This window comes from Pelodiscus sinensis, chromosome 6 (assembly GCF_052426305.1).
Source record: "Pelodiscus sinensis isolate ZL-2025 chromosome 6, ASM5242630v1, whole genome shotgun sequence".
Classification (NCBI taxonomy): Eukaryota; Metazoa; Chordata; order Testudines; family Trionychidae; genus Pelodiscus; species Pelodiscus sinensis.
The window spans coordinates 97,705,873-97,723,123 of NC_143057.1; the positions used below are offsets into that span (position 1 = coordinate 97,705,873).

Consider the following 17,251-nt stretch of genomic DNA (forward strand, 5'->3'; position numbering starts at 1 on the left):
ATAGTGATATATTTGATATATAACTGTTCAGCTGTATTCTTCTCATGGAGTGTTCTGGCTTCTGAAGACATTTGTATATAGTTCTTGCATACAACTCTAAGAAAAAAAGAGCTAACAATCCTTTTACATGTGACCTTTGTTGCCTGTCTTGTGATAATTTAAGTTTTATTTTAAACATTTTAAATGCACAAAAAATTGCACATGAACTGCCAATATAACCACTAAAGACTTCATATTTTGCCAAATTAGTACTGATATTTCCTGTTCTAAGGCTAAATAAAAATTGGAAGCTCAAATACTATTTTTCACTGATGAGAAATAAAGACTATTTAAATTACAAACAATATACATATATGAAGGTTTACTACATTTGTCCCTGAATAGGAAATGTGGCTATATACATCTTGCCCATACGTATTAAATACTACTAATGATTAATTGTTTACTTTAGAATTCTCCTAAAATACTGCATCCTAACAATAAGATGCTTTGCCATGGCTTTCTAATACAGCCCCGCCTCCTCTCTAAGCAACAGGGAAAGAACTAATGTGATTTCTTCTGAGTGTTTGTAATAAGATTAAGCAAATACAGGTATTATATTCATTAATCAGCGTTCTAACTGTAAATACATGTGATTACATCATTTGTTGCTCTAAAAGTTATACACTATTTCCAACTAACTGGGATACTGATGAATATACTTAGTTATTTATTAAAGATCTAATGCAAATTCTACTTTTTCCATTCAGTTATTTTTTAAACAATTGCTATCATTTTTCCTTTTCTTTAGAAATGTTTCTTAAAGTAAGACACAAGTTAGCAAGACAGAGCAGTTTCATCCTACCTGCTATAAAGGTTCTGCAAAGTACAGTTAATATCCAAAGCAAACAGTAGAACATTTTCTTTACAATAACTGGGAACACTGTAAAAAAATATAAATAAAAGTTATTTATTTCAATAGACAGGGCACCTCCTCCACCTCTCTCAGTGCTATATATCAATACAATAATCTATACATAAAATATATACAAACGTAAACAAATAAGTCTTTTTTTCAGTTAACTATATTTTCCAACAGAAGTCAAACTGGTATTATTTTGCCTTTTGGAAATCCCTAATTTTATGCTTAGTAATTTGGAAAGTTCCTCACGTTATCTTACCAACAAACTTGGACTGTGTTCAGAGAATTATACAACAACAGGAAGGATGTGGTACATGTATCGCAATATATACATTAATAAGTGTTATGCAATCTGTTACTCCATTGGGGCTCACAGGTCAACACTGCAGTGCAGCTAATGTATAGTAATAATAAGCCTATGATAGGCACTTTTTAGGAAGATACAACTCAAAATAAAATCTCTTGAAAGGATTTTATTTTCTTTCTGTAGAGGAGTTAGCTCCATGCATTAAGACTTTAATTCAGCAAAGCACTTTACTATTTGCTAAACATTAAGCATAACCCCCACAAACCATTCATCTGTATAAGTGCTTTGCTGAAACGCAACCCAGATACTCAGATGAATTACTGATAGGCAGTAAAAGTTCAAGTGTAACATGATTTTTTTAAAAGCTTCAGAGGGGTAGCCAAGTTAGTCTGTAACAGGAAAAACTTAAACAACAAATTATCTTGTAGGACTTTAAAGACTAATTTATTTCTGTGTTATTTATGCATATACAAGTTTTCCTGGATTTTAAGGAGCATGTGTTATTTTCACTCCCATGTCAGTAATGGACAATTTTGTGACTGACAATTTCCTGTATACTAATTCTTCTTGTTTATTTATTATTATTATTATTATTTCATTGTCATCATTGATGGAGTCAATCAGATTCAGAACACCTGTTGGGTTAGGGGTCCTACAAATGCATACAAAGACTTGGGGAGCTCACAGTCTAAGACTTTGCAACTATGCCCTGTGGGTACAGATCACTGTGAAAGTAGAAAGAATTATATTGTAAGAGAAAGATGAATTGCACTATAATAATTGAATAAGTTTAAGGAATACTGTTTGTCTCTGAACAGAAGAGAGAAGATTATGTTTGTAGGTATGCAGATCGGAATGAAGCCAGGAGTGCCTGGGATAACAGGAAAAGGAACATTAGGTGTTAGGCAGAAAGTAATTGAGGTAACCAGGGAGATACAGACAGGAGATTGCTGTGTGCTTGATATGGAAATGAAGATACTCGACTAGTCTCATACTCTCATGTGAGTTTTGCCTCCTTTTTAGATCATGTTAATTTTGCTTTCTTTTGTCTGTATAAATCAAGGAGTTTGAGCTTTGTACGGCACTCACATTTTCTGGGTGTATTAGCACCGCGGCTTTGCTAATAAACAGAGTGATCTGACAAATCTGAGTCCTGTGTCTGACTTTGACAGGACCAATTCAATTTAGATGCATATCTGCAGAATTTGTTGACATCAGTTTTGACCTCTTTTCACTCCCATTTGCTCTGCAAAGACAGCTGAATTCTATTTCATTCTTGATGCAGAAGGCATTTAATATGTTTCAAACAAACAGTCTTATCTGTGAAAGGCCATTTAACACAGTGATGCTCCAGCTAAGACACAAGAGATGCAAGAACACTTTCATATGTCTCCTACAGCTCTCTGCAGTATATGATGATACAACATTGTGTGATTTAATTATTAAACAAACAATCTAAACCAATCAAGATGCTTTTACTATGTTATTAGGCAACTGCAGCTGATAAAATAATATTTGCTGTGAGATTAATATATATAAAAATAGTTCATGAAACAATGAATTCACACTAGAGCGGTTTTTTAGGTAATGCTCATGGTTCATTTGGCTCCTGAACTAATGAGGTCTGAGTATCACTGATTTAACATAATGTTGTTGCATATATCAGTGAGAGTATAATTTGGCCAGCAGAACATTGATAATGACAATCCACTCAACTCTCAGATCACAGGCTGAGTTTACAGGACTAGCATCTAGAGACAAACACTTTTTCTTGAGGCCATCCACAAATCTGGAAGCTGGATTGCTTCTCCTCCTTCACATAAATCAAGGCATCTCCACACCCACACAGCACCTACCACTCAGATCTGCACTCAGAAGCTCTTCCTAATCAATGGCCGTTCTGTCTTCAACAGGGAATAGGAAAATTATCCATTTTTATCTGAAATTTCAAGAAATTTAAAAAATAACCAATTAACTGCTAATTAATAATCCTGTACCTTTTCCCAATTAAGAGTCAGGGTGGGCTGGTTTGTGGACCTCATTAATCCAAGAAAGGAAATTTTCAGATAAGGCATGGACAGACTATTCATATTAGTAATGAGGTCCATAGATCCCTGGCATACTGGAGTTTCATAGCAGTGTCCATTTAGGAGAGGAACTATATACAGTTATGTATTGAAGTGAAAGGGGATGACCCTTTTGTTATAGTTACTGAGATACTACAGTGAGGAGCTACTAAAGGCAGCATCAGATGATGACTAAACATCCAGCTTGTAGAATCTGAAGGAGTTATGAACAGAGGATTGCATTCCAAATTTCCTCATATGAAGATTATGAATATTTTGCCCATAAAGCTGCCATAGGTGTGAGGGAAATTAGCTTACATACTGGAAAACAGAGTTACTCACATGCTAGATGATCCAGACAGGGAGGATTGTGAAGCCTCCTTTCCCTCTGCCAACAATAAAAGCGCAAACAAGCATTTGTCTTTCTGACTTAAGCTGTACCATGACAATTCTGGTGGATACGCGCATAATACAACACTGTACAAAGGGGAACATGTTCCAATTCATATTTTGCAGTTGCTTAAAATTCTTGGTTTGTTTCTGTAATAGCAATTGAAGTTAAATGGATAACGTTTTTGATGCAGGATGTCTTTTTTAAAGACATGACACGCCCTTCAACTAAAGAGTTAAAGCTCAAAATAATATACTTCAAAACTCCCAGAGGTCACTTAGCAAAAACAGAAAGTTTAGACATGACATTCCTGATATTTCTAAGGTACAAATCAAGTAAAAAAAAAAAGCGAAGGACCTCTCAGGTTTTCATTTTGCATTTTTATAGACCTTTTTGTGACAAATTTACAGTTTCTTTTTGTACATGTGCTGTTATCCTATTCAAATTCCCACTTTAGTAAATACATATGCTCTATCTAAATCTCACTGAAATTTCAGCTAAATATACCACTCTTCACTTCATGTCACAAACTGCTGTATGATAGTGGCGTTATTAAACAGTTGTGTTCTACATCAAAGGCTGTCTTTCAATAGTAAGTGAAATGGTTCCTGTACCATATGTTCAAGTACTATGAAAACAACTTTTGATTCCTTCAATTAGTACTAAACCAGTAGGTTTACAGTTATTAGAAATGCCTATCTAGTTAAATGTAAAATGTTTTCCAAAAGTTCATGCCAATTATTGTGGCACCAATCATGCAAACAGTTATGTATAAAAGCAGATGACTCCTCTGTGTGATGTTAGTTATGTGTGTAATTGTTTGCTTGAAAGAACTTTATAAGCAGCCAGTATTCAACAATTAAAATAAGTGGAACTTTTTAAGAATTTGCAAGATCAAAACCAAGAAATCAGTAACAGCACATATATAAATGCTCCTGCCCCACTCCAATCCCAGCTGGGCTGCCCCGCTTCTGCAGCCCTTGTCCTGCTTCTGGGTAGCAGGTGGCTCCAGCACCACTGCCGCCTGACCACGGACCCTGCTACTGCGGCCCTGGTTCTGATGGTGGGCTGCTGCGGCCCCAGCCAGGCTTTCCCTGCCAGGTTGCCATGACCACAGGCCCATGTTGTCCAAGTGACCCACAGCCTCAGTCCCCATCTTGGCTGTCAGGTGGCACACAGCCCCGGTGGGCTGTAATGGCCCTGGCCAGGCTTCCTCTGCTGGACTGCAGCAGTCCCGCTGCTGATTAGGCTAGTGTGGCCTCGGTTGGGCTGCAGAGGCTCCAGCCCCACAACCATCAGCCTTCTGAGCTCCCAGCTGCTGGCCCTCCTTCTGGACTACGGATGTTGCCGGACCAGAGGGTCCCAGTTAAGGTAGGTGCAACCTGTAGATAAAATCTCTAAAGATTTCATTCTGACAGAGCATGCTTCATCCTCTCATGACTCTTAATGCTGACTTAGTCAGACTTTCCCTGTATTAGCTGCTACCAGCTTCCCTGGGATCAAAGTGGGGTCTCACACTGGAACCAAGACAAGAACTTAAGAGCCTGAGAACTATGGGTCACCAAATGATATTAATAGGTAGCAGGTTTAAAACAAAGGGAAGTTTTTCTTCATGCAGGGCAGAGTTAACCTGTGGAACTCCTTGCCAGAGGATGTTGTGAAGACCAGGACTTTAATAGGATTTTAAAAAGAACTAGATAAGTATTGATGGACCTAACCTCCATGAATTTATTAGCCAAACTGGGTAGGAATGGTTGTTAGAGTATGGGGGAGTCACTGGGCCCTGCACCCCCACTCGCAGTCAGATTGACTCTCAAGCCAGCAAATAGAACAAAAGGTTTATTGGTTCACAGGGACACAGAGTAGCACAGACTTGTTGTTACAGGAACCAGGAGCATTCAGTACAATCCATCTTGGGGCAGAGGTTCCCAGAGCAAGGGCTCTGGGACACTGCCCAGTCCCCTAAGCCAGCTAGACTCCTTTCTCCCTAAGCCAGGCAAAAAACTAACTCATACACACACAAACTAGCTCCAGCCCTCTAGGCAGTCCCACCTACTCCTTTGTTCAGATTGGGAGGGGGGGCAGGTATCACCTGATTGCTCCCTCCACCCAGGCTCAGGTTACAAGAGCAGCTGAGCTATTATTGTGTAACTGCTAAGATGGGGCCACACATCAGAGAGCCACACACAACATTCCCATCTCCCAACTCTCCCATTCCCATCTCCCAGTGCAGTGCCCAGGGAAACTGAGGCGCACACACACAGAGTTACAACAGAACAACACAGGACAGTAGGAATCATATACATCATAACAAAGCAAACAGTGAATATAGTCCCCACTACATCACAATGGTGTCCCTAGACTTTGTTTGGCAGGGGCTGGAAATGGATGACATGAGAGGGATCACTTGATGATTCCCTGTTCCGTTCACTCCCCCTGGGGCATCTGGTATTGGCCACTGTCAGAAAAGAGGATACTGGGCTAGATAGACCTTTGGTTTGACCCAGCATGGCCGTTCTTATGTCTCTCCTCTGTTCTCAGTGACCCTCCTCAGTGAACTCAGCCATCACGCAGAAGGAAATGGTCTAAGTTAATTGCAAAGGGGACAGCAGCCAGCCAGATAAGAAGAGGAAAATGTGTAGACTGTGACAAGGATAGTGGTAGAACTGGAACTGGAAATGGCAAGGAGAGAGAGACTGGTTTGATGAGGAGCCCAATAAGAGAGACTAGGACTGGGAGCCAGTAGAGGAAAGGGGAGACACAGATCGGATGGGAAGTTGGGAAGGCGGAACCGGGACTGATTAGGACATAGGACTGAGGCAGAGGAAAGACAGATCAGATAAGGAAAAGTTGTGGGGGTAGAACTAGGATTGACTGAACAAGAAAACTAGAAAAGTCTGAAGAGTGGAGACTGAAACTGGATAGATAAGGAGAATGGGAACAATATGTTATGCCAGGAACAGCAAAGAGATAGGACTGGGACAGGCCACCAAGGACAGGATAGCTGGGTTCATGCTTGGGGAAAACAGGCAGAAAGGTCTGTGTCCGTTAGAACACACACTGCTGCTAAGCCTTAAAGGAACTCAAGTTTCCTGAGACTTACCATTCCTCTGCTGTGAGCATGCTTAAAACTCACTGGCAACATTGGTATGTCTCATCCTCCTCTAATGCTAGTGGATGTCAATCTACTAATGTTATTTGTTACTCCATTAGCTCAAATGGCAGAGTCTGTGCAGCCAGCGTAACAGTTACAACTCTGCTGATTACACATGTTCCAACTTTGCTGATTACACATGTAGATCTTAATATGATGCCGCTAGATGGAATTTGTTTTTTCAATATGTTTTTCTTTAAAACTATGCACTAAAACATTACATTTAAAGGTTGTTATTAAGACTGCAAAGTGCAGCACTCAAAAGTCAGGAAATGCTTGCTTGTGCGTATCTATTGCAATTACAGCTGGCTGGAAATTTTTGGACCAAATGTTTTTGCTCAAAGTGCTGATTAACAAACAGAATTTGTTTACAAGAAAGAAGCCATTTGGGGGGAAATGGGAAAAAGTTTTGAAGTTGTTGAAACGTCCCAGTGTGACATTTTTCTAAAATTTGCTGTTGACATTTTCAAAAGTTAAAATACTGAACTGATGAAAAAAGTGTTGAAGTACTAACTCAGCTTTTGAAAAAGAGAAGCTTCTTTTGCAGGTGCAGAGAGATTGGTTTCTTCGTTTCATTTTATTCAACTAGTTTAGTTCAATGACTTCACTCAAGATCAAGAAAGTATTTGGGTGCTGAACAAGTACGAAAGCTTGTTTACCTCTTGTAGTCTATGAATAAGAAGGAGGTATGACAGGACGACAGCTACAATTTTTGAAATCTTTGAAGGACATGATGACCAGAAACAATCAGTTCAATTCATTAGATACATATACTACTTCTTTCAGTTAATAAAATAGTTAAATTTAAATGCAAAACACGGTTGACAAATTTGCTTTTCCTATTTATACAGCACATTTTAGATGTTTATTAAATTAAATTATTTTAAAAAGCTCTGTTGTGAATTTGAATTTCCATCCAAATGTAGAATAGTGATAGAAATGTATCCATGTTAGTCTGGTGTAGCTGAAACAAAATATAGGACTATGTAGCACTTTAAAGACTAACAAGATGGTTTATTAGATGATGAGCTTTCGTGGGCCAGACCCACTTCCTCAGATCAAAAAATGATCTGAGGAAGTGGGTCTGGCTCACGAAAGCTCCTCATCTAATAAACCATCTTGTTAGTCTTTAAAGTGCTACATAGTCCTGTATTTTGTTTCATCCAAATGTAGTTTGACAAAACATCAAATAAAATATTGAATCCCAGAGTGCATAAGAGATGTCACTCACCATTTTCTGACATCATAAACAATAAGAATATGAATTATGTTAAACTATACAAGTGCTTAAATTAATTTATATAGAATAAATATAATGTTCCCTGGTTACCAAAAAGTACAACCAAATTTAGCTTAAAGGCTATATTTAGTCACAAATTAACATATTTCAATAGCGATACCAACTAGTGAGACTCAAACACTCTTCAGGAAGATAATTAAAAAGTACAAAACAAGATTAAAACTATTTAAATCAAGGTTCCTTGCTCCTTGATTTAAATCAGTTCACTCTGCTGGACACTGATGCTGCTGCTCCCACAGAAGAAAAAAAAATTCCAGTGCTACTACACTGAATCCCAGATATTTAGATATGGAAAGGATATCAAGAAGTTATCAAGATCAGCCCACTGTATGGAGGCAGAACCAAGTACAGGCAGTCCCCGGGTTACGTACAAGATAGGGACTGTAGGTTTGTTCTTAAGTTGAATCTGTATGTAAGTCGGAACGGGCATCCAGATTCAGCCGCTGCTGAAACTGATCAGTTTCAACCACGGCTGAATCTGGACACCAGTTCTGACTTACATACAGATTCAATTTAAGAACCCCAGGCGTCCCCAAGTCAGCTGCTGCTGAAGCTGATCAGCAGCTGATTCCAGGAAGCCCGGGGCAGAGCAACTCTGCCTCGGGCTTCCTGTAGTCAGCCGCTGGTCAGTTTCAGCAGCGGCTGACTTGGGGACGCCTGGGGCAGAGCAGCTCGGGTGCTGCTGGGTTGGTCCAGTAGTGCGGCCGCTCCTCAGCGCTACTGGACCAACCCAGCAGCACCCCAGCTGCTCTGCCCCAGGCGTCCTGATTCAGCCACTGCTGAAACTGATCACCAGCGGCTGAATCAGGACTCCTGGGGCAGAGCAGCTGGGGTGCTGCCGGGTTGGTCCAGGAGCGCCAAAGAGCGGGGCTGTGGGACCAACCGGCAGTGCCCCACCTGCTCTACCACAGGCCCCGGGCTTTGCTCCACGTCTCCCTGGTCTGCTGGGGGGGGGGGGGCACTAGCTGCATCCCCCCCCAGCAGACCAGGGAGATGGGGAGCAAAGCAGCGGAGGACCCGGGCCGGACCCGCGGCGCTTCCAGATCAGCTGGAAGCGCCGCGGGTCCGGCCCCGGGTCCTCTGCCGCTTTGCTCCCCGTCTCCCTGGTCTGCTGGCTCCCCCAGCAGACCAGGGAGACGGGGAGCAGCTTTTCTCGCCCCGGAGGAGGCGGGCGGCGGGACCACGCATCCCGCTGCTCCAGTCCTCCGGGGCGAGAAAATCCCCGTTCGTAACTGCGGATCCGACATAAGTCGGATCCGCGTAACTCGGGGACTGCCTGTATATCTTAACTACCCAATAATTGTCCTGTTTCGTTCATTCCTTCTGATACCGATCACTGTCAGAAGACAGGCTATTAGCTTAGATCAGCAGTTCTCAAACTGCGTCTCAGAACCCCAAAGTCTGTCACAAGCAAGCCCATTTTAATGAGATTTCTAGGGTTAGCTCAGACTAGTTGGAGCCTTTGTCAAAGCCAAAGTCTGAGCCACACCATCTAGGATCAAAGTCAAAGCCCAAAGGCTTCAACTCTGGGTGGTGGAGCACAGGTTACAGGCCCCCTGCCTGGGGCTGAAACCTTAGGTTTTGGCTTTGGTCTTCCCATTTGGGACAGTGGGGCTTAGGCTTTGGTCCCCCATCTTGAGATCATGTAATAATTTTTGTTGTCAAAAAGGTCGCAGTGCAATGAAGTTTGAGAACCTCTGGGCTAGACAGACCATTGGTCTGACCCAGGATGGCTGCCTTATGTAGGCTGAACATTTTAGATCATCCCTGATAGCTGTTTATCTAACCTGTTCTTAAAAACCTGCAATGACAGGGACTCCACAGCCTTCCTTGGAAGCGTATTTTTCTTTCACTATCTTTATATTAGGAAAAATGTTTTAATATCTAATCTAAGTTGCCCTTGTGACAGATTAACCCATTATTTCACATCCTATATTCAGTGAATATGGAGAACAGTCACTAGGCTAACACTAAGATTTATCAGGTTTTCCATGAGGCTTCTCTTCCGAAAAGTAAACAAGTCCTGTGTATTTTTAAGATTTTCCTGAAAGGTCAGGTTTTCAACATAATGTTTGTCATGCTGCCAAAGAGCATCGTGACACTCTTCATTGTTTCTTCTCCTTTGTCTACTAGAAGGGAAAATATTGCTGGAAAAGAAAGTCTCAGAGGTACGTCTTCACTGCAATTAGACACATGTGGCTGTTCTGTGTCAGCCATCTTGGGCTAAGAGGCTGTTTAATCATGATGCAGGTGTTCAGGCTTAGGCTGGAGCCTGGCAAATGCACAGTTATCCTCTTCACACTAGGGATGTCAAAGTGTAGACAACTACATGATTAACCAATAAGCCTGGTCTTAACTGACGAGTCCAATTTTTAAACTGGCTCCCCTCATGGACCAGCTGCTGCCTGCCACCCTATGCTGATGCCTCTAACACAGAGGCAGCAGCATGGGATGACAGGGGGCTCCCCAGAGGTGGCGCTGGGAGCTTACCGGCTGCCAGTCCACCTCCAGTGACTATTGAATAGTAATGTGACCTCTAAATTGTAATGCAGTTACATGACCATTCAATTGCACACTAACATCCCTACTTCATAACCGTGAACCATTTTTGTGGGTAGTGGACCAGATGCAGATACACCTGCACAGGACTCAACTGGCCAGCAGCACTTGGCTTGCAGCATCCAGCTCGGGCAGCTTGGGGGGCTGTGGTGTGCTCAGGGCTGGCAGCTAGAGCCAATGGCTGGGCAGCAGATTGGAGTCAGGGCAATCCAGCACACACATACTGCGCTGCTTTCTGTCCAGCAGTTTGGACCCTTGAGGCAGCACCAGCAACCCTACCATTGCTGGCCCAGCAGCACTGACCATGTTATCAATTCTGGGCCCGGCCAGTGGGCTCCTAAGCAGCAGGGCCCACCCTCATCCTGAGCCAGACAGATTGGACTAGGCGTGGTCCCAGAACCACACCCTCACCACATTGCGATGCAATATACACTGCTTCTGTCATGGGCAGTCACTCGCAAAGCCCTGGGAGCAGCATGCAATGAGACATACACCTACACTGCCCCTTATCCCCTGTCCCCGCCTTCACGCTGCTTCTTCCCTGAAAGACACACACATACACTTGCTAGCCCTTATGAGAATTTGCTGCTGTGGATGCAGTTGGAGACAGGTAAAAGATGGCTAGCAGATCACAGGTTGATTCTGGTGGATAAGGATTGAATACAGATCCACATTTTTGTATCTGCGCAGGGCTCTCCTTTCAAGAGCTTAGGGTGCAGCCTGAGCACAAGACAGCTTTAATGAGCAAGCTGTAAGTTTTTAATTGTAGCATAGTCTTACTCAGGATGAATAGGCCCAATTTGTGGATTTTATGTCAGTGTTCAAGGGAGATGATGTAATTAAGTCACAGCATGCTTCTTTCATGCACAAAACTCACCTTGCACCCAGTAGCTGACTCGATTGAAATAGGAACCTAGTCATGAATTCTTTTAAGCAATCTGCCCCAGAAGACAACACTCACAAAGCCAGCTATAAAAGGAACGTTTAAGGACACTTTCATAGGTTCTATGTGTGGTGTTTGTGAAAGGCTAATATACAAACATCAACTAAGAACGCATTCCTTCCCAAAGCAAAGCACCATCAAATATGTTTTTCTGCCCTAGACACTGTACCTTTATAGAAATTCCCCACAACAACCAGAAACAAACAGCTCAGTAAAATCAAACAAAACTAAAATGCCCAAACCAACAAACAGCTGGACAAAATCCTGCACTACATAATACAATCCAAACTGTTGTAAATAAACTTTTTAGAAAAACAGCGCTCAAAAACAAACTAAGAACTAGTGACAGACAGAGCAGAATTTCAACTCTTACAGATACAGGCAAGTGAATAAACTAAATAGTTGCTTGAGCTACAACCCTCGTATATCTTTTCTGGTCAGACCTAAAGTTATAGTTAGGCTGCTTAGCTCTAAAGGAGCTGCTAGTCCAGCAATGGGCAACGTAGGCTAGTGAGAGAGCCTCATGAGTGGGCCTCCTTCATCACAGTGGGATAAAAGATGGTCATAAGCAAGATGGTATCCCAGGATAGGGTAGTTTCGCTAACCGCACTTGCATATCTAGAATTTTCAGGGTTTACCAATCGAACTGTAGCAGTGCCTTGATTGCACATGGCTCTCACAGGCAATGCTGTGTGCAATTAGCACACACTTCCCCTCATGCTCTTGCTTTAAATCCATGTCACTTGAGTAATACCAGAAGGAAAAAAGATTACACAGATGGAAACCAGCAGAATCTGTGCCTGGGCAATGATAAACAAAATGTCTCATAGGCCACACATAGAACCCTTATGGGCTGCATATGGCCCCATCACTGTACAGGTACTCCCCGGGTTACGTACAAGATAGGGACTGTAGGTTTGTTCTTAAGTTGAATCTGTATGTAAGTCGGAACTGGCGTCCAGATTCAGCTGCTGCTGAAACTGACTGCCAGTTCTGACTTACATACAGATTCAACTTAAGAACCCCAAGCTTCCCCAAGTCAGCTGCTGCTGAAACTGATCAGCGCTGATTCCAGGAAGCCTGGGGCACAGCAACTCTGCCTCGGGCTTCCTGTAGTCAGCGCTGGTCAGTTTCAGCAGCGGCTGACTTGGGGACGCCTGGGGCAGAGCACCTGGGGTGCTGCTGGGTTGCTCCAGTAGCATCGCTCCTCGGCGCTACTGGACCAACCCAGCAGCACCCCAGCTGCTCTGCCCCAGGCGTCCTGATTCAGCCACTGCTGAAACTGACCAGCAGCGGCTGAATCAGGACACCTGGGGCAGAGCAGCTGGGGTGCTGCAGGGTTGGTCCAGTAGTGCCCAGAGCGGGTGCTGCAGGACCAATCCGCAGCGCCCCAGCTGCTCTGCTCCAGGGTCCAAAACAAAAGCCTGGTCTGCTGGGGGGGGCACACTATCCGCGCGCCCCCCCCCCCCCAGCAGACCAGGGACACGGGAAGCAGAGCAGTAGCGGCAGCGGGGTGCCGTGCCTCTGAGGCTTTGCTCTGGCAAAGTCTCAGAGGCACGGGATCCCCCCGCCCCCCGCGGCTGCGGCTTCAGTCCCGGTGCCTGTGGTCTGCTGGGGACTGTCCCCAGCAGACCACAGGCACCTGGACTCAAGCGGCAGCAGCAGGCGGGTTCCCGCGCTGTGCCCCTGGTCTGCTGGAGACAGTCTCCAGCAGACCAGGGGCACCGGAGCAGCTTACGAACGGGGCTTTCTCGCCCTGGAGCTCAGAGGTAGCAATCCGCTACCTCGACCTCCGGGGCGAGAGCCCCGTTCGTAAGTGCGGATCCGACATAAGTCGGATCCGCGTAAGTCGGGGACTGCCTGTACTAGACTGTTCTGAACTCATGCAGGCATCACTGACAACAGTGATGAGTTACTTTTCCACACGGGACATCCTAGAAGATATAACAGAAACACCACTGTTCATCATTTTTAAACTTCTTGTAGCTGTACAACACAGACTTCTCTTTATACAAGTGAGTTTTCCTTCCCCCTCTAAAGATTAAAGGAGGCTATAATGAAATAGGATGTTACTAAGCAAAGTACAAGTAACATTTTTTCCTGTTTGGATCCACAGAGAAATTGTTCCAAAAAAAAATGGAAAGGGTAAAGAAAAAGAGACTGAGTGCATGGCTTCCAGTGCTAATATCTGGGACCTGGAGGGAGTGGAGAATATTTAGGAAACACTCCCTAAGGGCAAAGATGCTGTGACTTGAGGGTGTTGCACTAGGAAACTAGCACTTTCCACCATATGTCATGGATGCTGTGCCTTGGGAAACAAACACAACAATCATTTACACACCATCTTTCATATAAATTACCTCCCAACGAGATTACAGAGTTAAATAACTGCAAAAGAGCAAGTGTTCTTAGGAAAGATTTTCAGGTGAGATTCCAAGAAGTGACAAAGTGGCAGGACTCGTTCTCCAGGAGAGCAGCTAGAACCACCCAGCATGCCCACAGCGTTACAGCGGCTGGGAGACTGGTATTAGACAAAACGAGAGGGGGAAAGAAGCAGAACAGCTGAAGCCTCTGGAGCAAGCCAACAAGCAGACCCACAAATGACACTCGGACCCCCCCGTGCATCCCTCCAACCCACCCACAGCTCACAAACCTGCCCAGCGCCCGAGCCGCTACCTGGCGCCGTCCGCCGGGCGGGGCTGCACGCGCTGCACCTGGGAACAAAGACAGGGAGCGGGAGACAGCGTTCCTCGCCCGCGCTGCCGCCCGGCCGCTCCTCAGCTCAGCCCCCGCAAGCCCGCCCAAACGGGGAGTGCTGAAGCGACAGCGCAGCCCCGTGGGCTGAGGCTGTGCCGCCCTCCGCCCCGCCGCATGGGACAGCGCTGGCGGGAACCCTGAAGCGTCGGCAGGGCTCAGGCCAATGCGCACAAATCAGCCGAAGAGCTGAGGGAAGGGTCCGCGCCGAGCGCGCGCTGGGTCCGCAAGGCACAGCTCTCCTCAGCGGGGGCACTGCTTATGTCCAGGCACCACCCCAGAGCCCGCCTCCTTCAAAGTAAGATGAGAAGAGTGGCAGAGCCACCCTCTCACGCGCACATAGACCATAATCTGAATTCCCAAGGCCGCAGGAGGCAGTGACCCGCCTGGCCTACAGGGATACGGGAGGAGACCATAGGAGGTAGGACCTCAACACTCAAACCATTACAATCTTTGTCTCTTTCACTACAACCACCTTTTTCTACCCTTAAGTTGCTTTACAGTAGAACCCCCATTGTATGAAGTAAGGAGGAACTGAATTACATCAAGTTAATAAAACTGAACATTTTAAATTACAGTAGATGCAACACACATTGCAGCATGCTTTCTTGTGTCAAACTATTGCAAAGAAATTTCAAATGCACTGAAAGAAATTACAGGTTAAAAGTCTGTAGTCCAGACCTGTTCCAGCATGATTTTAATTAGCTGGATGTTCACTTACCATGGGTTTGTCCAAGTTTGTCAAGGTCCTATAGTTTAGTTACAGGCGTCAGTCATGTCTCCCAGTGGCCTGTGTTGCTCTTGCACACTAAAGTTAGCACTAAGGGTACATCTACACTGCACAGCTATTTCAAAATAGCTATCTTATTTCAAAATAGTTATCTTATTTCAAAATAGCGTGTCTACACTGCAGGGAAGCCTCAGAATTAGTTTGAGGCAGGCTTCCCTAATGTGTATGTGCTATCTTGATTTAGAGGCCCAGGAGACACTGGGGAGGAATAGCCCTGCTATGGGGCTATTTCGAAATAGCAGCAGCGTAGTGTCCACACACACCCTATTTCAAAATCGCTATTTCAGAATACAGACTGTCTCCCAGTTATGAATGAGTTATGGACCAAAAACATGGCCGTAACTCGATCTGTTCATAACTTGGACCCCATTGAGTTACACGCGACCACACTGTTCGTAAGTGCGGGTTGTGTTCGTAACTCGGGGACCGCCTTTACGACTGCTCCATGGGAGCTTTAGTCATAAGTGCGAATGGTCTTCCATGAGCCCGAGAAGCACTGAGGGGGTGGTAGTGCTGCTGGACAATACTGACTTGCCAAAGTTCAGCAAATTCTTGTGCAAGGTTTTGCACAAGACAGCTCCCGAAGGTGCCAAACTAGAGAGGCTCAACCTGCACAATGTGAAGGGAGATGAAATTGTATTTGCTTAATATCACTGATTTTTGCCCCAATAGAGAAAAATGATTTACACTAGTTATCCACAGGACCTGTTAATAAAAGTGAGGGGCTGTGTCCAGACTGGCATGATTTTCCGGAAATGCTTTTAACGGAAAAGTTTTCCGTTAAAGCATTTTCGGAACAGAGCGTCTAGATTGGCTCCGACGCTTTTCTGCAAAAGCACTTTTTGCGGAAAAGCGTCCGTGCCAATCTAGACGTGCTTTTCCTCAAAAAAAGCCCCGATCGCCATTTTCACGATCGGGGCTTTTTTTGTGGAAAACAAATCTGAGCTGTCTACACTTTTGCCCAAACAGGAGCAGCATAGTATTTCCGCAAGAACACTGACAATCTTACATGAGATCGTCAGTACTTTTGCGGAAATTCAAGCGGTCAGTGTAGACAGCTGGCAAGTTTTTCCGGAAAAGTGGCCAGTCTAGACACAGCCAGGTTGTATTGTAATTTTTAAAAGGGCTTATGCCCATAGTACAGGAAAATGATCCATTCTTCAGGATCACAAAGCTATGGAAGGAAGATTTGACTGAAGAAGGGGTACAAACCTAGAAAAAATGTGTTTTGGATCCAAGCAGTTAGTGCACATTGTTTCCATTAGGAAAATAAATTTGAGTCTGGTATCCCTGGTGCAGTTCTGCTTCATTATTAGAATGGTTGAATACCGGTAGTTTAGTCATACTCTTGATGATTCATCATACTACCTTTGCAGCGCAGTACCAACACTGGTTGCCTGCTGTTGTAATCAGAAGTGCTGACCAGCACCTGGTGACTAAGGAGTGCACTTATGCCTCCTGTACGTAGTCAGATAATGGGTGGTCAGCCAATAACAATTCAGGTAGGAATTTCAAATTGGAAAAGAGGAGTTTTTCTCTGTTTCTTTGTTTGAGATTCAAAGCAGTTTCTTCCCAGACTCAGGGAGATGGGAGACACTTCTCTTTCCAAGGACAGACTTCTTACAATGTGTAAGTAGGGAAGAGTTTAGATAGTCCGTCAGGATTTGTTGTTTTCCTGGTTTGGGGATTTGGAAATAATGTCTGAGCTGTTAATTGTGTTTTCTCTCTTTTATAACTAAATTTTAGCCCAGGGAATTTCCATAAGTATCTAGATCAATTGGTGGCTCTTCCCATCTAGCCACTTTACTATGCTTGCAACTGTAGTTCGGTTCTAATAATAAATGATTGATTGTTTTTCTAATTAACCGGTACTGGTTGATTTTTGTGTCCTGGAAGGTCTGTCTGTGTGTATCTGCATGCCTGACTGAGGGATCAACTACCACAGACTGCAGCATGTTTTCTTTTCAAGCTCTTTTGGGGAAAAAAGCTTGGGTACTCCTGGGGTTGGTTTCAAGTGTCCACCTCAGTTTGTGGATTCAAAAGCACTTGATGGTAGCAATGGATCCCCTAAAATCTGGGTATTAGG

The 17,251-nt window shown here is 44.1% G+C and overlaps 1 protein-coding gene across 8 annotated transcripts in view; it reads right to left on the bottom strand.

Annotated features, from left to right (window-relative positions):
* Window positions 1–14,638, bottom strand: part of IL31RA (interleukin 31 receptor A) — an 87,034-nt gene extending 72,396 nt beyond the window's left edge. Inside the window, exons 1-4 of one of the 8 annotated variants that reach the window (XM_075932441.2) lie at window positions 14,298–14,636; window positions 3,617–3,662; window positions 3,065–3,147; window positions 845–922 (exon numbers count right to left, since the gene is read on the bottom strand). In XM_075932441.2, coding sequence (XP_075788556.2) covers window positions 845–899 — 55 coding nt within the window. In that variant the 5' untranslated portion in view covers window positions 900–922; window positions 3,065–3,147; window positions 3,617–3,662; window positions 14,298–14,636. Of the gene's footprint in view, window positions 1–844; window positions 923–3,064; window positions 3,148–3,616; window positions 7,824–14,274 lie in introns of those variants that run through there. The other 7 variants (XM_075932440.2, XM_089779388.1, XM_075932445.2 and 4 more) reach the window with 7 other exon arrangements.
* Between the last annotated feature and the right edge of the window lie 2,613 nt (window positions 14,639–17,251).